Source organism: Corvus moneduloides, chromosome 2 (genome assembly GCF_009650955.1).
Source record: "Corvus moneduloides isolate bCorMon1 chromosome 2, bCorMon1.pri, whole genome shotgun sequence".
Lineage (NCBI taxonomy): Eukaryota > Metazoa > Chordata > Aves > Passeriformes > Corvidae > Corvus > Corvus moneduloides.
This window is the reverse complement of record NC_045477.1, coordinates 103,341,305-103,362,279: the sequence shown is the minus strand read 5'-3', so window position 1 is coordinate 103,362,279 and position 20,975 is coordinate 103,341,305. Positions and strand designations below refer to the sequence as shown.

General features: G+C 39.5%; 1 protein-coding gene across 1 annotated transcript; it reads left to right on the top strand.

The window, feature by feature from the left end:
• The first annotated feature begins 7,265 nt into the window (after positions 1 to 7,265).
• Positions 7,266 to 20,975, top strand: GPR143 (G protein-coupled receptor 143). The gene is made up of 8 exons (XM_032100611.1): positions 7,266 to 7,674; positions 9,380 to 9,489; positions 12,397 to 12,491; positions 13,823 to 13,915; positions 14,405 to 14,514; positions 15,809 to 15,917; positions 18,153 to 18,270; positions 19,740 to 20,975. Exons 1-8 carry the CDS (start codon positions 7,431 to 7,433, stop codon positions 20,037 to 20,039), a joined length of 1,179 nt encoding a protein of 392 aa, XP_031956502.1. The 5' UTR covers positions 7,266 to 7,430; the 3' UTR covers positions 20,040 to 20,975.

The window sequence follows — 20,975 nt, the reverse complement described above, 5'->3', positions numbered from 1 at the left end:
GAAGAGTGTCCAGCAGTATATGCATATATATATATATATATGCACATACTATATACACTATATAGCTGTATTTGATCATATGTATGTGCATTGCAGCTTCATTAACTTGGGAAATTTTTTTTGCTTCATGAAGTTTCATCATTTCAGTGAAGCATCATTTGTAATATTTATTCTTGCTGCTGTGTTTCTGATCATGGTACATTAGGGAATGCTTTTCATTGTCCTTCTTCTTTGGTAACACATTACATGAATACATTCTCTGTACAAACTGTGCTGTGCCACTTACTCTTACATGCAATAGAACACTGACCTATTTTAAATACAAGAAGGGTAGTCTCAGAGGCTAACAAGGGTCTTTAATGCATTTAAACTCGGATATCACAGCATGTTATATCTGAATTCTGTACTTGATGAAGATGGTCACTAGAGTCAGGATGGTCAGGGAAAGTGCAAAGGGAGGGCTTCAAATGCTCTTAGTGCAGAGAATGCTGTGAAGGCTTTTAAAAGGGAAGATAAATAGCAAGAGGCCAGAATATGCATGAGAGCAGACAAAAGCCTTGTAATATGGTATTTTTCACTTGGACTTTGTCTTCATTTGCTAGCTAGCCCCAAACAGAGGTTTTTCAGCCTATCAGCCATGTATAAATAAATCTCTCAGTGCTTTCTATAAACAGGCACAGTTTCTGCATTACAACTGACCTTTCTACTCTCAGCTTGGTTACACAGAACATGAACCATGTCCAGGTGAAGGTCATAGGATGTAGAGCCTTGTGAGAGTCCATCTAAGCATGCATAAGGCATGAAGTACATGTTCTCTTTTTTGTTGCAGTGCTGTAGGAGTTTTCCCTAAAGCATCAGGTATGCTCAAGAAGCTGTGGTTCAGCAGTGGCAGATGCAGGATATTGCATGAATGTAGTGATATTAAGGATGATGTAAGGCTGGTTTGGGCATGCTCAGGAGTCCAGAGGGCAGAAGTTCTTTCTGTGCATGCCACCTCCCCACAGACTGCTATGCCCCTTTATGCTAAAGGTATAGGTGTGGTCTCCTCTCAGTTCTGGTAACAGAACTGTTAGCAGTTGATAGCATATTTGAGGGAATCCTTCCGAGTCATACACATGAGGAAAAGTGCAATCTTCAGATTAGCTTTCCCTGGCTTGTGTTTGGCTTAGAAAGGATGAGACTGTGGCAGGTACTGGTTCCTTAGCCTGAATTTTGTGTGAAGCAGACTCATGCCAGTGGAGCATTGTTAATAAAATCCCGAGGAAACAGCTTTGGGATGGGGGGGTCATTGCCTATCTTCTGTGTTAACACAGATCCTGTCACAACTCCGAAATTTAATTTCTTTTGAAGGTCTGAATTTGTGGAGTATTAAAGGTACACAGAGGATTACTTTCAGAACACTGCTTTTCTGAAGCAGTTTTAGAACCAACCAACTTCTTGGAGTTGTGCTCCCAGGAAGTTGACTAATATGAGTAGCTGATGTAGCCAAGCTGTAATATGAATGTATAGTGTAGCCTTATTGCTCACCTAAAAGGTATATCCAGTGTATACATTGGATGTATCCAATATACATTGGATGCTCATTACTTTTTCCACCCTGGGCTGTGAAGTCCACCTCTGACAATGAAGCCATGTTTTTTATTCCTGAAGAGTAGAAAAGTCAAAAGAGTGGATCACAAATCCTTTCTGCACTATAATGTTTCTGCTGTTATTACTGCATTTCCTCTGGATTCCCTGAGCCAGCTAAGCTATGGTTTTTAGCTATCTGCTCATTTCAGAAACTACAAGACAATTTGTGGAATAGAAGGTTGCAACTCTCCTTCACCCATTCCCAAGATGCTGCAGGGCTGACTGATGGCCATGCAACCACTGCAGGGTTAAAAAACCCCTGTGATGCTCAGGGGATCTCACAGGGGAACATTGGCTGGTGTCTGTGTCTGGACCTGGACTGTACATTTTGTCAGAATTCCCTACAGTTACACTTGTTTACAGCATCCAACAAGACCATCGAATTGGCCATGGTACATGGACATTTTTATCAATTTAATTAATAGAGCCTTGGAGAGTTCTTGCACTGTAAGAGCAGTGAAGTTAGTGCTGAAATGTATTTTGATTAGGCTACATAGACTGGTCTGAGAACACAGGTTTTATGAGGTAAGTTTTTAGTGCTAATGGGCTTTGAAAATATAACTCCTGGGCGGTAGAAGATGTAATCTAACAAGATCCCACCATTTAGCAATTGTAACAAGGATATCAAAGTGTCCTTCCTAATTTCTCCAGAGGAAACCAACTAATGTAACCTTTGGAATGCAGAAGTAGTGGGGCCTAGGATTCCTTTGGAAGACAGTGAGGACAGGATAAACATTCAACTTTTGTAGCTTGGGGTACATGCCTACAAACAGTACTATCCAATTTTCAGTATCACAGTGTGTGAGAGATAATATTCTTTCTTTTCACAGTTTTTTTAATGAATCAGTTCCTATTCAAACTGTGTCTCATAGTCTGCGTATGTGTGGGACAAGGTCTCTCTAGTACCTGTGTGCTGAAACTGTGGTATCCTTTTCTTCTGTGAAATAATGTAATGATGACAATGACTAAGGGTGGAATTTGTCCAGAAATGTGGCTGGCCACAAAAATCTGTCTTAATGCAAGTTCAAAGACTGTAATAGTCTCAGCAGTGGCATAGAGAATCGGCAATTTTTTTCTTCTAATCTCTAAGCAAAAATAATTTTCTTAAGTTTTATGGATACGTTTTTCTACTCAGTTATTTTATACTTCATCTGTATAAATCTTGTTTACTATTTTAAATGCATTACAGGCACAGTTGCAAAAACTAATTTGTGTATGTTTCTTCATGAAAGCCATGTAAGGTAAAGGTATATAGTAACTTGATTGCATCAGTCAAATACATACAGTTATTGAGCTGTTCAAATGCACATTTATTTCATGTATTTATGTTTTTGTTCTTAGAGAAAACAAAAAGAACTCAAATATTATTACTTTTATGCAAATGAGACACATTTATCCTCGGCCTTTTAAATTAATCTTCACCGTCCTTAAAAGTAAATTAATATTTTACAATTCTATAATTATATTTAAAACACCGAGGGAAGGGAAGCGATACGTCTGCTTTTCTTTCAGTACTTTTTAATGGAGTCTGTAGCTGTTGTAATCATGACAGACGTTACACTTTGAATATCATTACTGTTCCAATATCCCTAATGTTACAGAAAACTAGAAATAGCAAGAATGGTATGTGAATTTCTCCATTCATTTCAGTTATGTATTAAGTTAAAGGTTTAAAATCACCTTTAAAAACTAGTACTGCTAATTGTGGGAAGGACGTCTCACAGTTGCTTCCAAATTAAATCTAGTTGCAGGAGGTCTGGATAGATAAAATAAAGAATGGTGTTAAAGTATATAGACCATTTGTATGCCATGGTTTTAAGGAACATATTGCAGGATCTGTTGGGGAGATAATAGCTGCATCCATTGAGCTTGAAGACAGACCTAGCTTTCTTCATTTTGGGAAATGTAATGTCAGATTATGTGTAAAAGACTATGAGATCATGAACTTTTACAAAGTATAGCTTTTACATTTGTGAGGTAGCTAAGATCTTCAGTGGGACCTGTAAATTCAGGCAGCGATGCGTTGAGCTGTACACATAAACAAAACCAAACTATCCTCTGTCTCTACGTCCACAAATTTCCTTGTCCTTTGTAAACCAGTGCTGTATTCCCAGACTTAATTAAAACAGTGAGTAAAGTATGTGCAGCTGCACACTCAAGCATAAGCCATACACACACTCCTTAACAACAGAAATGCATGCCTGTCATATTTTTGTAAACCTGTTGCTTTCCCTTAGAAGCAGCGAAGCCAGTGTTTCATCTTAAAGATGATCACAGACTGGGATGAAACATTGTATTCTGGGTCCAAGGAGAGAGTGAGTAGGTATTTCTAAAAGTATGGAGCACACGGCTGTTTCCAAAGGAGCACAGTATTGTTCTCATCCTTGAGCACACTGTTGCCAATGTCCAAAATTATGACTGGAATTTTCAGTGTTGTGCAATGTTGTACTTATGCTGTGAGTGTGATTGATTGCTATTTGCAATGCCAGGAGGGTTTTTTTAGTGTTTCTTATATGTGTGCTAATGGTTGTCTCTAAGTTTTGTTGAGATCCTGCCTTAGTGCAGAAATGAGACATACCATGTCAGTCTTTTTCGTACAGTGGCAGAAGTGGGAATTGTGTCAATAATTTCAGAGAGAAGGGAATTAGGACCTGTAGAATGATGCAAGTTTTACAGAATACTAAATAAAGGTCCTTATCAAGACAAAATTATTTCTTTCACTACTTTTCTGTTTCCTTTGCCTTTGTCTCCAGATTTTATCCTCTTATTTTTATAATCACAAGAAGCCAAATTAATCCTGAGTGTAAGACTGCCAAACCAGCTTTGAATTTCTTTGACTGTTCTAACTCTCTATACTTTGAGCCCAGCAATGAGAACCAGAGACTAGCTAGCTCTTACCAGCTGAGGTGCTGGGTGGCTCATTAGCTTGGCAGGTGCATCTCCCACTCAGCCTCAAATGTTGGCACATTTTAGACACCTCTAGTTCTATCAGTTCATTCATGGGTGACTTAATTTTCTTTTTTCTTAGGTATGCTACAGGTAATGTACTTTGCTTCCAATAAAAAACACGTACTCCCTCTGTAAGTAATTGTAGAATCAAATCCTGAGAGATTACAGGAGGGAAGGAACCCAGACGAAGAGGTTAAAAAACAATGCTCCACTCAGAGGAGTAAAGTAATAAAAGGAGGGTGCACAGCTGGCAAAACTGTGGTGAGAAAAGAAGGGACAAATTTAAAAATGAATCTCCAGAGTATAAAAGTGCAATTGAGGAATGAAGGTAGTTCCAAAGTGGCTGGAAAAAAGGGAGAGAGAAGTTATAATAATAAAATGGTAAATCCACACAGGCAAACTAGAGGATCACAGTCAAGATCAATGAAAACAAACGATAAGCAGAAAAAGCAAAGTACACAAAACATTCCTATCTGTAAGCCAGAGCAAACAATCAGGATAATGACTTGACATGCTTTTCAAACTTTTGAAAGAAAGAAAATGGCAACAGAAATAGTGAGTGGACCAATTTTAGAAACTGATAGTGGGAATGAAAGGCTTCTCTTCAACAGTTTTTGTCTAACATTTTAAAGTTTTTGTCTTCTAATTATAAGCCAAGTGATATAACTCTTCCTTCAGATCAGAGCAAACATCCTTTTTTTCATTTATATATCTTTGAAGTGTATATGTGGCTTACAGTGGCTTAATTTTAACTAATAATAATCTGTCTCTGTGGATTGTTCATTAGTAGATAGGTAGGTTTCAATGCAGTATCTTGACAGAAATGTGGCAACTCCATGCACCACTGCTCTAGCAGAAGTGGAATAAAGTCTGAGAAGTCCCAGACTTGTACTGATGACAGAGCCTTGTATTGACAGCCTCAGCATGAGTTTGTATTTCTGGAGCAGAGCAATCTAATTTTGCAACCTTGCTGTCCCCAGTATGTTTTTATATACATGGTGGCAACAAACTGTAGGATTGCAACATCCAGGTCACTCACCCACCCTCATCCAAGAAACAGGGAAATCTCTTTATGCTGGAAAGCAGGAAAAACGCTTGGCAAAACATTCAGCTCAGCTGCCTGTGTTTCAGAGTCTTTGATGATATGTATGCCTAAGTTCCTATTATGGTCCACCAGAGCCTCCTCAGCTCACCCTGTGCATTTATTTTCAGAAGATCTGAACAGCTCTCTAGACAAAGTCTAGACCATAAGCTTGGCTGCCTAAGACCTCAGTTGACTGCAGCAGGAGTTCAAACACCTTGTTGATGTATGGACATTCATGTGAAGGAGTCTGGCTTTGCAGGCTGACATCCTGCTCTTCGAGTGATGTGGTCTGGGCAGTCCCGTGGCAGCAGGAGGGGCGGACGCATGTCAGGCCTGGCAGCTTGGGCTCCAGCTGCCACCCCAGCCCTGCCACCCCAGCCCTGCCACTACTGTCCAGCACCAGGAGGCTGCACAGCCCCCATCATCAGGGTGACGAGTTTGGTGGAGTTCGTTCTTTTGCTGGGATCAAGTGTATGAGGTGTCTTGGTTAGTGAATAGAGCAGGTACCATTTCACCCAGGACTGCAGCTGTTTTCTCTACTGAGGGAAAGCACACTGTGTTCATAAACACTGCACACAGAACATCCCACTGTCATTCACTAGCCATCAGTAGAATTTTTTAAAATTCACTTATTTAAAAAAAATAAGCTACACCTTTGCAGGGGGAGGGAAAAAGATTATGTCATTTGTTCTTGTAGGGACTAATTATAAAATCCATGACTATGTTATTTAACATGGTTAAACCCATGACTTTGGGTCTTTTGGCAATGTTGCCTCCTGTATTTCCTGAATATGTCCCTATAAACAAGTTTTCTGGAAGACTGAGGGCTGACACAGGGAGTTTGAGACTTTTTAAAGGGGAGAATTACTTTTTGTGTTTATGATTTTATTTATTTGCTGCTGATCTAACAGGACCCCTGTCTTAAAAGCTATTGTCTAGTTTATAAAGCAAAGATAAATATTGCAGGTTAAGTTCCTGTTTTCATATTAAATCCTTACCAAATTCAAAAAAAAAGAAAAAAAAAAAAAAGAGAGAAATATATTGCTGAGAAATCCTAAGTCCCGTAATTTTCACTGTCAAGCTGATCCAATGCAGACAGTACTGACTAAAGAGGGGATTTTTTTGTGCTTGCAATTTAAATAGGATAAGGTTAATATTTTCTTCCCAAATGTAATCTCTTTCTACAGTGATAGGGTATCATGTTTCTAATTTTATTTACAGGGGTGGATCACTAAAACTGAGATTTGGATTAGGGTGTGGATTTATATCCCTGATTCTCCCTCTAAAGACTGGAACTGCTTGTGTCTGGACTCATCTTTTCAATTAATTTGCAGTAATTAAAGGGTGCTGTGTGGGATGGGGCTAAAGAGAAACACAATTAAAATGTAATGGTTCTACTTTGGTATCTGCATCCTTATTTATTTTAAACCATCTTCAATGCTCTGATGAGTTTAAGTCTTCCTGTATCACATACTGTGCAAGCAGAAATATGTGAGTGAACTGTTGCCAATGGCTCTGAGCAAGCACTGGGCATGTTTCAGATTACACTGTGTTTTCTTGTTTGGATCTGATCTCCTTGCTAGGAGAGGCTGAGAAAGGCAGCTCTAGGGGATTTACTTCCAGCAGCAGCAGCAGCACATGATCCATCAATCGCGTGATTCTCACCACCGAGGACTAATGGGGAGGGTGAAGAAAAAGTGAATGCTGTCTTGGGGAAGCAACAGCATTTTCTTCTGCTTGTGGGCCCCCTCCACCAGTCGAACATTTCATGGCTTCTCCAAGGTTAGAAACCTACTGCTGCCCAAACCGGGATGCAGCTACACAGCTAGTGATGAACTTCCAGCCTGAAGTCTTCTGCGGAGTCTGCATTGGCAGTGCCTCCATCAGTCTGCTACTGACCATCCTACAGCTCCTGCCGAAGAAGGGACAGAGCCCACGGAAGATGCCCAAAGCCTCCTCCTCCTCTACCATCCTTCTCCTTATCTCCATTTGTGACATCCTTGGAGGCTTAGGTAAGTGCCAGCTTGATGTCCCTTGCCATTGCTGTAACAGGTTCTTTTTGCTCTGAGGTACTACAGACAAATGAAGCTGGTGAGTGGACAGTAGAGATTTCTGAGGGAAGCATGCTGTATGTGTTCACAGGAAGATTTGGACTAAGTATGATCAGGAAATTATGAGTCTTTGGGGAGAAAGTTCTTGTTTAATAATCATAATGTGGAAGTGAAAGCTCTTGGCAAATCTACACCAAAATCTCTGCTTTAAAACCAGTTAAAATCTAGAATGGCAACTGGTTCTCAGAGTGAGGCACAAAGTGGAGGTGATGCAGCACACTGGAAACTAAATCTGACATTAAACATTTAGCCAGTCCACAGGAATGCATTTGAAAACCACTATCCTCTATCTTCTTAAATCCTTTTGGACCAAGTGTGCCTCTTGCTCATGTGCCAGCTGCTTCTCTTGGGCACATCATATTGACAGCAAATGAGTTTGACTTGCAGCTGCACACAGATCGTGCTGGACACAGGCTTTTGAAATGTGAGTAAAGCTACCTTATCAAGGACAACCTGCTGCCCAGACCCTGGCTGATAGTCTGGAGGAATAAACCAGCAGAGACTAAAACAGAATGCACGAGTCAAAATGAAACTAGTATTGAGCTAGTCCCATCAGTCATTTGGTCATTTTTCCCCTCAGTCACTTACTGCCAAACTGGGTATAAATGATCATGACATGCTATGAAAATACAGGACACATTTGTTTCTATGGTAGCATTTCCCCCCCTCACATTAGGTAGTAGAAATAGTGCTGTTTTGTCTCACTCCTGGGAGCTGTGTGTGTATCTGTGTATCTGTGTGTCTGTGTTTCAGGTCTTTTCCCCATTCATACCCAGCCAGGTTCTCTCACAGTACCTAATAAGTACCAATACTAAACCAAAGATTATAGGGGGAAATAAAGAAAGAGATATGGAAAATATGTATGTGTATGCACCTGGAAAATGTCCTTTCAGTCAGGTGAAGACAACAATAGATAAAGTTATTTTTCTCCTTTCCTCTTTCACTGGCAAACTCAAACTAGTTATCCATTGTTGGTTTTGCATTAGACTCACTTCAATGGGTGGAAAACAGTTCATTCTTGGTGGGAAACATGGTCATTTTGTTGTTTCCTGTTGGTGCTTTATTTCAAGCAAACCCAGAAAACCTCACTAAAAAACTCTAAGTTTATTTTTAAAAAAGGTATTGTTCTTACCTAAATCAGAAGCACTGCTTTGTCCAGTCCTGTGACAGAAGGAAAAGAGCTGCTTGTAAAATGAAGGCAGAGAAAAGTGAAAAATAACTCTTCTGCAAGGAGGGCTTTTATAGAGAAGTGAATATCAGTGTATGAATATATGCCGGTAAATAGTTATTTAGTGTTCTGTGTCAATCTGTTAAATGCTACCCAGTTTATGTTAGGGAAGCATGTGACAGCATCTCTAAGTAAGTGAAATTCTAATCTATGTAACATTTTAAGTCCCAGCAGCTTCCGACTCTTGGAGCTACTGTGTCTGAGTGATTACACTGACATTTAAATAGCACAGTTGTCCCTGCTGTGCTCCTCTGCAGCCATTGCTTTCCTGTAGACACACAAAATCTGGGCTGCGATGTGAAATATGTGGCTAGGGAAAAGCATGTGACTCAAATCACACCAGAAGATTCAAAGCACTAATACATTTTTTTTCTTCAGGTATGATCTTCAGGTCAAGTGTATGGCTGGGCTTCCCAGGCTTCATAGCTGACATTTCTGTGTCAAACAGGACTGACGTGTGGCCTTCCACTTTCTGTGTGGGGAGTGCGGTAGGTACAGAGATCATCCCCCTTTTCTTCTGCTCCCAATTAAGGGTCCCTCTGCATGGGGAGTCTGAAAGGAAAACTGAGTCCAAAGGGAAATGTGACTATGAGTCAGAGCCTGGATATGATGGTTTCAGCCTCTGCCACACCCCTGCAAGTGCGTTCATGCCTCCCTCTGAGAGCCTGGGTCAGGGCGGGCAGGGTGGTGATGGTGCCATATGGTGTGTGTAAGGATGTAGGGCAACGCAGGTCAGACTGATCCCGGGAGTTCTGTGGTATTCACTCGTCACAGGAGTGCCAGGGGGTGGAATACACCAAAGTCAGAGGTGTGGAGCCATAAGGGTATAAGCAACCCCAAAGGGCTGTGAACCATTGTTTGGGTTTGTGCTGGCACAGCACCACAAGTGCCCCAGTGGCTCTGTCGCACTGGCAGCGCAAGGTTATCGTCTCTGTCAGAAACTGCAGCCTGTGTGGTGGCAGCAGGGACCTCCTGAAACCAGCAACTTGAGTAGCTCAAATTAGCTTTTGTGGATGAGAGTGTGTGTTTTAGACACAGAGGGACAACAGGATAAATATACTCGAAGCCACAAATGTGCTGGCAGAAGGTCTGTCCCTGCCATGCAGGATTTCAGCTCAGATAGCTGGGCACTCAATGACTGCATCAGGCCAAGTCTAATTAAGTGTCTTCTGGATTAAAACACAAGAATAAGAAAATGTAAATGCATTCCAAAAGTACAGATTGAAACTCAGTTCCAAATTTTACAATCAAAATACTGAGACATATAATTTGAGCTTACTGTACAAGAATAAAGGTCACAAATTTTACCAAAACATTGAGAATGACAAGTAAGACAGATCATCGCTTTACCCACATGCAATAGGAATGTAGGGTCCCCAATGAAATAATGCATGAGCAATAACAGTATTAACTTTGCAATTCAAAATTCACAATGTAGAAGGGGGTAGGTTGCATGAATAGAAAATTATACAGCTCCACTAGTTTTAAAATAAAACAATATGTGCCAGATTGAACTCACTGTGCTTTATATGCCTATATAATGGCAGTTTCAAACATGATAATGTTGTGCCAGGGACACAAATATAAATTGTATACATCTATCAATTCTCAATTCTATCACATGTGTTTAAGTTTTGCTTATTAGATACAAATGTTGTTTTTTTCTTTGAGGTAAAACCAGAAACCTCAATATCTTGCAGCAAGAATGTCCTATTCAAAACCTGTTCCTCCTCATGTTTCCCTCTCTGGCCCATAAAATATAAAAAAGTATTTTTAAGCATGACAGGGTACTATATGCAGACTGTTTTTCATTTGAATTTCAGGTTAGATGGTGAGGAGCATAGTGGTCTACCACAATTTTTATTTTCCCTTACTTAGGCTCCAGGAAAATACTGTAATTTAAGTAATTTTATATTTAGATTTAACTGTATTGGAATGAAAACTAACCCTTCTTTCACTCATTTTCCCTAACGTAATCTCATGTGAGTTAATAAAATGTTTCCGATTCTATTTTATTTTTCTTTTAGTACTATTGTTTTATTTCTCTTAACCACAAACCTATACAAACTCCAAATAGTGAGGCTTTTAGACATCTCCTTTCAATGGTTTACAGGGGGTTTCCCTTTCAGGCACTGTAGCAAGATGTGTCATTTTGCTAAAAACTAAGATATCATATGAAGCTTTAGGGTTTAAGTGCATCTGATTTATATTATTTTTGGAGACAGTCTTGTCTGTGTTGGATTTTCTGGAAAGACTCTGCAGATTATTTTTGTATGTGTGTGTGTGTATGGGTAGTAAATTGTGCATTTTTCAACTGCAGCAAATATGTAAATATGATGATGAAGTTATGTGCTGAGTGCTATGGGTAAAGTGCATTAGAAGGAAGACTGGGATTTTATTTTTCTGCCTCCTGTGCACTAGAAAAATGTCATGGCGTTTGAATTAAATACCGAATAATTCATGCCACAAATTACTAGAGGTAGGGTCTACACCCATGGTGAAAAAAAATATTTCTCAGCTTGATTTGCCTTTTGGAGGAAGGAGTGCTAGATCTCTATTCGCTGACATTTGGCTCAGTAACAAGTATGCTGATTTCCAGATGTAAAATGATGCTACTATGGAGCCCTGGTAAAGGATATTCAGGTAAGAACTGAAAGACGGCTTGGAGGGAAGATAACATGAATATTAAAACAGTCCCAGACTATTATAAACAGCCAGCTCCTATGGGGAAGAAATGTGGAATTTATATACAGTGGCAAAGTAAGGTCACTTATCTTATATAAGCTCGTGGGAAAAATGCATAGGGTCAGCTCAAGAATGCTGTGATATTTAGCTTGACTTGAACCTGTTTCCTTTGGATTTTTGTTGAAGAAATCAGCCAGGGAGTTCAGTAGGGATATTTTTCCAGAGAGTGAGTGATTTTCTCATTAATGGTCTTTTATTCTTAATAACCATCTTGTGCTTGAAGAAAATACCCATCACATGCAGAACCCACAAATGCATAGGCACACTGTGGTTATGACTAACATCAGTTATATTTTTGTGCCTCAGCTACTGAGAAAAAACTGAAATTTTAACCTAAAATTAAAACATCCTTGCTATAAATTTCTGTGGGCTTACAACATTCAGGTTAGGAATGGAGAGGTAAATGACAGGTTTTCTAAATCAGAAAATAAGCTGTGAAAACAAATGCTGTTCAGCTTACCTATGACTTGACCCATAGGCTACAACAATGCTGTTCCTGTGATTTTGAGTAAGATTTCATACTTCATAATCTCATCTGGAAAATACACACATTTAAAGAACAAATCACCAGGCCAAAGGTTAGAGTCCCTTCCCTGCCCCAGTGGTACTGGAGAAGCAGCTGTGACATTTGGCACTTCTTTCCCCTCTAGATGTGGATCCAGCTGTTATATAGCGCTGGCTTCTGGTGGTTGTTTTGCTATGCTGTTGATTCTTACTTGGTGGTGAGAAGATCAGCTGGACTGAGGTACCAGAGTTAAAGCTCTGAATTTGTTTTTCCCCTCCAACACTGTATGTCTCTGTCTGCAGCTGTCTAAGGGTATAAGTGAGGCTTGTACAACCATCTGATGTTCGTACCATAGGGGTGAATGGTGTTCTAAGTGCTTAAATAGCCAGGGCAATGCTCAGATACTGATTTATGTCCAACTTGAATTTAAATGTAACTGAATCCATTCAACCTTTGGATAAATATGGAGCAAATTGTGGTCTATAAACTTTATGTCAATGAGATGACTATTTTTGTCCCTGCTCTGTATCCGAAATTGATTCTTGCAGCAAAAAAAATAGTGTTATCCTGAAAATGAAAAATTCAGAGGGGTAAAGTGCTGAATTTCATACAGTTAATTTCGTATAGTTAATTCCATTTTTTTTTTTCTTTTTCTCTGATTTTTTTTATCCATTTCTCAGTGAGGGTGGTCATTATTGCCCTTCCGATCGCACTTCCAAAGTCCCTCAGAAAAAAATATGTATTTACTATATATTTTTCTGCAATGCCTGTGACGAAAGAACTTAAACCCTTTGGAAAGTACCATACTTTAATGCCAGACAGAAAATATAATATGTCGCTAAGTTGTTTGTTAGAAGAGCAAAATAACCTTCAGTTGCTGCTGCTAAATGTGCAATTACGTGACTCTGTTCCCAGATGATAGAGAGCAGTCAGGTACTAAGGATATGGTTCTTCTGCAGGTGTAACCAAAATGGGGCTTTTTGAGTTAACTTTAGACTGTTGAGGATAAACCTGATTTTGTAAAGTCCCATAGTTCTAGTCAAACAGCTGGGACCTGCCTCCTTCCCCCACCCCTGTTGACCAAAAAACTCATGAGTATTTGGGCTTGATTCTAAGATCAGAGTAAACACCAAAAGACTTTCTACAAACACAGGTCTGAATCTCCCTAAGACAGGAGCAGTATCCAGCTCTGAAAGTTAAACATAATTTTCTTCAAATCACAAAAGCTCCATTCTTAAATTTTAATCTGCTAATTTGCTCTCTGCAAGAGAAAATAAAGATGCAGGGGTTCCTTCTTAAGAGTAGGGAAGAAGTCTTGTCCTCTCCACCTTATGGGGTGGAGGGGACCGGACTTCTATGTGCAAGGCTGAATGACTGCTTTGGCTCATTCTTTTTCTGAAGGACGGCCACCACCCACCTGCTTTCCTTAGTTTAATGTACTGCCAGTGTTGTTCTGCACCATTTCCTATCTGTAAAGCTCTTTTTCAGTAAGGGTCCTATTTTTACATTGCAATGTGGGAAGTGTAAGGTTCGATATCTTTAATCGTGCCTGTGGTGTTTGATGCCTGCAGTACGATTGTGCTGTACCACATGATGACATGGGGCCTCGCAGTGATGCTCTGCGTGGAAGGGATTGCTCTGCTTTACTACCCTTCTCTCTCCAGGTAAGCAGGCTCTGGGAACAGACTGTGAAATCGTGGCACTCTCTGGTCATTTGAATGTCTTTTGGTCAGCTTTAGAGACAGAAATTCAAAAGCTGAGCATTTTGATCTTTGCCAAGGATGTCCCACTGAGTCAGTGAGTATGCTCAAAATACCTGCCTGGGCTTCAGGGGGCCCTGAATAAATGTGCCAGGCAATATAGGCACTTGGGCATGCTGTGATACAGCTTCTGCTATGAGCCACCCTTCTCCTGCTCCTGGTTTTAGCTTTCCTTTCAATTTGAGAAAAATACACAGACAGTGCATGTTAAAAATCGACTCTGTGTCCCATGTGAACTGGTGGTAAAGGTCGATGAATTAAAAGTTTTGCATCTGTTTGCTTCATTCCTTTTTTTTTTTTTTTTTTTAAAGTTAAAGGTGACATAGATAGAATAGCCAGAACTGTCAGCTGTGGGGAAAAATATTGCATAATCTTTTAATGATTTCTTTTCAGCTGTGAAAATGGCTTGGAACATGCAATCCCACATTACATCACGACCTATGTCCCACTCCTGCTAGTGCTTGTGGCCAACCCAATCCTGTTTAGGAGGACAGTATCAGCAGGTATGTTCCTAATGGCCAGCATCCATCAGTCTGTGTTATTTAGCAACATAGCAATAGTGTAGAAAGTCGTGACTTTGTACTCAGTGATGTGGGACAGCTCCTTGTTAAATCACAAAGATACAGCAAAGGGTGGGAAGCAGTTGCCTACTGAAATGAAGACACCATTTTCATGGGGAATTTGCCCTAGAGACACACTCTGATTACACACTCAAGCTATTCTGTTATTAACCTCTACTGCAGATTGGCAAAGGTATTTCCATGTTACTTGATTTAAAGAATTTGAGCGATGTACAGTTGATGCTTAACTCTACTGTAGTTTTGGTACCAACCTTGAATTTGGAATGTAATTTATTCTCGTTGGTGAGATCTGAGAGTTGATTTAACTTCTCAGCAGCCCTAGAGCAAAAAAAGCAATAAAATGTGATCAGAATTTTGTGTCTTCTGATTCTGAGATTATGAAACAAATGGGAATTGTACACAACTCAGATGGGATCTTGAGGTTCCAGTTTAATTTATTATCCAGGGCTTGGAAGAAATGAGACTGAAAAAAAGCCACAGATTCAATGCATTCTTTGCATGTAATATGATCAGTGCTAGATGTTTGCAGTACCTGAATTTATCTACACATTGATTATATAAAAAAGCTGGAGAAAATCTGGTATTCTCAGTTCAGTCTTTATACCATCCATCCTCTGTCCCTCAGTCATAATCATTTTCAAAGAAGCAGTTGTTCTTTTTAAAAACTGTCCCCATAAAAAGTTGTTTGTTGTATATTTGTTTGTGCATTTGTATATTCCTTGTGATATCTGAACAGCATGTGGCATAAGTTTTTTTTGCTGACATTGCATCTTTGAGTTACAGATGTGTAGCTAATGCTGTATCAGGGACACAATGAAAAACGATGTGCATAATAGGATAGAAGGTATTCTATTTAAACATCACATGATAAGTATATAATTATATCACACATTATATAGAAGGTACACTCTACCTTTTGTTATAAAATAGGAATATGTCGACCATACTATTTAATATTGTCAGTGGGATTGAGAGAAAAAAACCCCACCTAGTGGGATATCTTTTATTTTAGGAATGCAGCTGTGTGTAATTATTTTCCTTTAGTATTAGGCTATATGTGAGATTCCTTGAAAATGGTCCTTCCAGCTCTGAACAGCTGCTGGAGACAAATCCATCCATTCCTTAGCTCCCTCTTTCAGGCCTCTATCTTCTGGATTTTTGTGTCTAAGCTAACAAGATGTGCATATATTAATGAACATAATTGTATACTTTTCAGTTGCCTCCTTACTGAAAGGGAGACAGGGGATTTACACAGAGAATGAAAGACGTCTGGGGACAGAGATCCAGATGCGCTTCTTCAAAATTATGCTGGTGTTTGTTATTTGGTAAGAGGTGCATTATTTTGTTTTAAACTGCCTTTTTCCCAGAGGGAGAGAGTCAGGGACAAGAGTGAAGACTGATGGGTTGCTTCATTTGTTTGTCTTTATGCTTGGAAGGGAAGGTATCTAAGGAAGAAGCAGTTCTAAACTAGTTCACAGAGGAGTTGAATCACTCCTGTAACATAACGAGGCTGTGAGGAAATGATTACATGTTTAACCAACAGAAAAGCAAAAGCAACAAGAAACAATAGCTGAAAATTCCCAGTAGGTTGGGCATAGACTGAAGCTGTCTGGTACAGCAGGCTCCCAGCTCTGTGGGCTGATAGATGGCTTTCTGTAATCAGCATATCTCAGAGCCTCTTGTCACCAAACACATCACTGAAAACCTACAATAAATGTGCTTCTGAGTCTGGCTTCATGGCTCTGACTATGATCATACAATGCAGCCACCTCTGTGCTCTGCAGTTCTCAAGTGTCTGAAAAAACCATGGATATTGACTGAAAATAAAGGAAATGACAGAAAAGAAAACTCTGCATGATTGTGTGTGAAATTTTTTATTACTTAATCTTTTTTTTTTAATATTCTATCTTCCTCCATGAAAATAGTACTTTGGCATAGGACAGAAAAGTGGTAGGGAGGAGTGGAGTGGGACAACAAGAAATGGTCCTGTAGCAGTGAAATGAGTGGGCCAAACTTAGCAGTCTCTACATCTACTTAACTTTTTTATACACAGGTGTATTAATGCATGTTCCATTGCTTTAAAAGGCTGAGCAGGGACAAAGGCTGCCTCTTTTATCTTCTCTTGGCTGCTGTCTACTGGAGTGCTCTGAGAGGAAATTATTGTTTTTTGGGGGGGATAGCAGTCTTCTTGGCTTGGAAGTGAAGTTTCCAATGTGAAGGTTGGGGTAGCCAGCATAGAAGGGAGTGAGGGACAGCAGGATCCTCCATCATGGCTTCCTGGAAACTTCTGAAATAATAAGGAACAGAGATGCAGCCAAGCTCCCAGGGCTGTGGAAAGAAAGCCCAGAGGCACCACAGAAGTGCATTGCAACCTAAGGAATGGTGGCCAGCTCGATTATCTGGGAACAAGAGTGAAAGGAAAGGCCAATTTCCCATGGACGTTGTGGGGACATTTGTTTATTTCCATTCTGTCTCATTCTGGGCTTTCCTAATAAAAAATAAAATCACAGCTCTGGTTTAGGATTTTGCTCTAATAAAACATAAGCTTTGGAATGTAAAAACTTTCTCAAAGGTTACTGGAGGGAAAGACTGAGGCAGTCTCATCTCAGAAGCATAGGGAAGATTCCCTTCCATCCCAGAAGTCAAATATGGAATGCTTTAGTCAAAGACAACAGGTTGGGGCAACACAGGATAGAAGAGATGCCTACAGATTTGAGAGGGGAGAGCAGGAGGTTTTACATTGTGATAAAAATATAATTGTGCAAAGGACATATATAAAACCTCTTAGAAAGTATGACATAGATGCTGATGGTTTACTTTCTGAAGCTGCAGTACAACTGTAAAGAAATGCTTGTCTCCCTGTTTAGAACTTACAGCCATTTGCTATAATCTCTATTTAGTGTAGAACATAATTTCTTTTACCAAATCAGGCTTGATTATGCTCATCCTTATTTGGAAACAGATATTACCTTTATTCAAAATAATTGTTAGCATTTTCAAGGATTTAAAAGTCAACTTTCTCATTGCTTTATAGTGTTTTCTAATGGACATTTTGGAAGTCTTTAACCCTGAAATTTTAACTCCAGCTGGAAATCCTGCAGCCTTTTAAAAGTGCATGTGTTTGGGTTCCTTGTCTGTGAGCACAACTCTTCTAAGGCACGAGCAAAAGAAATCAGCATGCATGATGTTCCCATTTTAGATCACACTTCCTTCTCAGTTTTATTCTGCAATTTACTGTTCTGCAGCAAGTTAAAATTTTCAAATTTTTTTTTCTTTTTTTTATATTGATTTATATTGTCTAGGCCTGGGCGAGTAGGTGAGTGTCTGGTCCCTGATCATGATCTTAGAGACCTCCTGGTCCCTTCAGATTGAGATTTAACAAGAAATCCAAGCATGTTGGGCTCAATCATCTTAGAGGTCTTTTCTAACCTTAATGATTCCATGATTACAAAAATCTTACTGTCCTTATAATGATTTTAATTTCTATAATTTGAAGGTAAAGCGTATTTTACATGCACATACATATGTAACTGTCCTTTTCTTCTTTGCTCCTCCCATAGCTGGTCATCCAATATCATCAATGAGACCCTTCTGTTCTATCTCGAAATGCAGCCAGATATCAATGAAATGCCCCTGAAAAACCTCAGAAGTGCTGCACTGATCACCTGGATTATAATGGTGGGTCAGCTGTGACATTGCTTAGTCTTAGAAATCACTGTTGTAAGACTGGTGGAACAGCCCCAGGATAGTGTGTGGTTTATGATTTGAGGGATATAAACACTCTGAAAATCAAGGAAGAAAAGCAGAAAGTAAGAGAAATGAACGAGCAGTCGATGGGAGTGCTTTTCACGTGTAAACTTTGCCAAAAATGTCCTAGAGGCCAAATTTTTCCCCCATGTACTGGAGTATGCATTCTCTGTGTGAGAGATCACTACCCATTTTAAGATCCAGAACAAATAACTACAGTGATTTCTAGCCTAACCTTGCTAAACTCTGCCGTAATGCAAGCTGCAAAGTTTTAGCACACAGTTCCTGAAGGTTTCCCAATTAAATGAGGATTTCATGGAAATTCTCTGTTTGCAACTAGGGTGGGGTTTTTTTATTATAAAGAATTATTACATCTTATGTCATGACATTTGGATCATTATTTGGGAATAAATAGGTAAAAAATCATTCACACAAGACACCAAAAATAGCTGTGAGATGCTGGTCTCTTACTGTACCCTCTTTTCTCCTATTAGAATATTTGACAAGGGATTTTTCAGAGGTGACAGTGCAGGTTCATTTTCCAAGAGAATTTATTCTGGAGCTGTTAAATAGGTGTAAGGCCTGAGCATGCTTTGTGTAATTAAGCATTTGAGCAGTTTGGTATTGAAAGATTAAGCGATGCAAGTGATGTGATACCACCTCCTTCTCCTCTGACAAGGAGTGAACACATTCATGTGACAGGGACCTTGCTCTTCCTCACCTGGAGAGCAAGAGGTCAAGTCTGGGGACTGACCTATGATTTTAATTGTTTATAAAAATAATTTCCTTCTTTTCCTATGAGAAAAATGGAAGCAGCTAAAGCCATTAATTTGTTAAGCATCTCATGGCACTGGGAACAGAAACAAATTTTTTGGTGATCACTTGGGATTTTCTTTTTCAGTGCCTCTCCCCATTTTTCCATCCCACTTTGATGGACATTTTCACTGGTTCAAGAATCAAAGCAATTCCAGACAGATCAATTCCTGCTATTTTTAAAAGCTTGACTGTCTATGCTAGTGTCTCCTCTCATATATTTGACTTGGCTTGTAATAAAAAATATATGTGCTTTTGTGAATAAAGAAAGTCTAGAGCTTGTGGGGAAAGTTAAAAACACACCAAGGGGTTGACTAGCTAAACTTCATGCTAGAAAATCATTTGGTGCTTACTGCTTACTGTTATGGCCTCAGCATTTTGGAAAACAGGTCATGGTATTTTTCTCTTATCTGTTTGTGTCTGTGATGGCCACAACACACATTTTTTATTTGTGTGCAAGTAGCTTATTTTTAAGTCAGCAATCATTCAGTGAAAGGAAAGTTTTTAAAACATGCAAAGCATTTTACTGGAGTTGAGGATGAAGCCTTCCTTGCTGGTGTAACTCCTGCTGCACTTCTCTTTCCTAGGGGGTTCTTAATCCCATGCAGGGCTTTCTCTTCACGTTAGCTTTCTATGGCTGGACAGGATGGAGAGTGGACCTGAAATGGCGAAAAAGAGAAATACCCTGGGAATCTATGTCCTCATCAACTGTGGGGGAAAATGCCTATCCCTCGCCAGTGAACTACCAAAGCAACATCCATGATTCCAAGAAGATCTTGACAACTGACAGCCAGCAGACTGATGAGGCCATAACCATGTTGTCTGAAGCTAACACCAGCAGTGATGAGAGATTAACCAGAAGCTCTCCCATCTACCAGGGCTGGTAGTTTTCATGTGCAGAGCTGGATCTAACTTTTCCTGGATCTAACTTTTCACATTGTCAATACTCACAAAGCCACGTCAATGTGTGAATCACTGCATACTCTGGAATAAGGTTTGTGCTCAATGGCTTGATGTTATTTCCTGTAACTTGTGAGACTGTGTGAGAGAGTGTGTGAGAGATATGGTTTATGTCTTCATTCGCCTTCTAGGAGACACATGAACAGGTATAAAGGCTTGAACCTTTTTCAGCAGGAGTATATCTCTGCAAAGATATTTCTTACTTATGATTAATTTTCATTCATTTTGTTTTAATCTCTCTTGTAACTTCCTTATGGTAGAAGAGTCTTTTGTTTAAATAAATGGACTATTAATATGTTGGGTTTTTAAATGTGTTGCCTTGCTTGTCTTGCTCAGCATAAAATTCCTCATCCAGAATTACAGCTCTAGGATTTCTGAGGCACCATTTCCAGCCTTGCCAGTCTGGTAAAGCATGAGTGACAACAAACTCTGACTTAAGCACAAATATTTCCTGTTTGTGTAGACTTTCACTGACATAGTCTTCTTTCAGCTTGTTTATGTGAATTTTTGGTGTGGTTTTATTTAGGGAGCTGAAAGGCTGTATTTTAAAAAATGGAGCCGAGCACAGGCTCCACAAACACTTCAGAACAATGATTCCAGTTCAGATTCAAGAAAAAATAAACCGTCAAACTATCTTTTAGTATGGATTCAGTTTGACCCTTATGTGTACTTCCCTAACAGGACTGTGACTGCTGGGGCAGGTGCATTAAGAAATGACATTTGCATAAAACACTTTGATGCTCTGAGTGTTCATCGTAAAACAGAACAAGTAGAATCAATAATCCATTCTCTGAGGAGTACTCTATTTTATACCTTCATGGGCTGAATGAAGAGACATTAAATCTATTTGCCCTCTCTTCTCA

What these genes read in the sequence shown, in the direction of transcription:
- GPR143 (XM_032100611.1), top strand. Translation starts at nt 7,431, where the DNA reads ATGGCTTCTCCAAGGTTAGAAACCTACTGCTGCCCAAACCGGGATGCA. An exon ending in TGACATCCTTGGAGGCTTAG is followed by an intron (nt 7,675 to 9,379) that starts GTAAGTGCCAGC and finishes TTTTTTCTTCAG; the next exon opens with GTATGATCTTCAGGTCAAGT. An exon ending in CTTTCTGTGTGGGGAGTGCG is followed by an intron (nt 9,490 to 12,396) that starts GTAGGTACAGAG and finishes TTTCCCCTCTAG; the next exon opens with ATGTGGATCCAGCTGTTATA.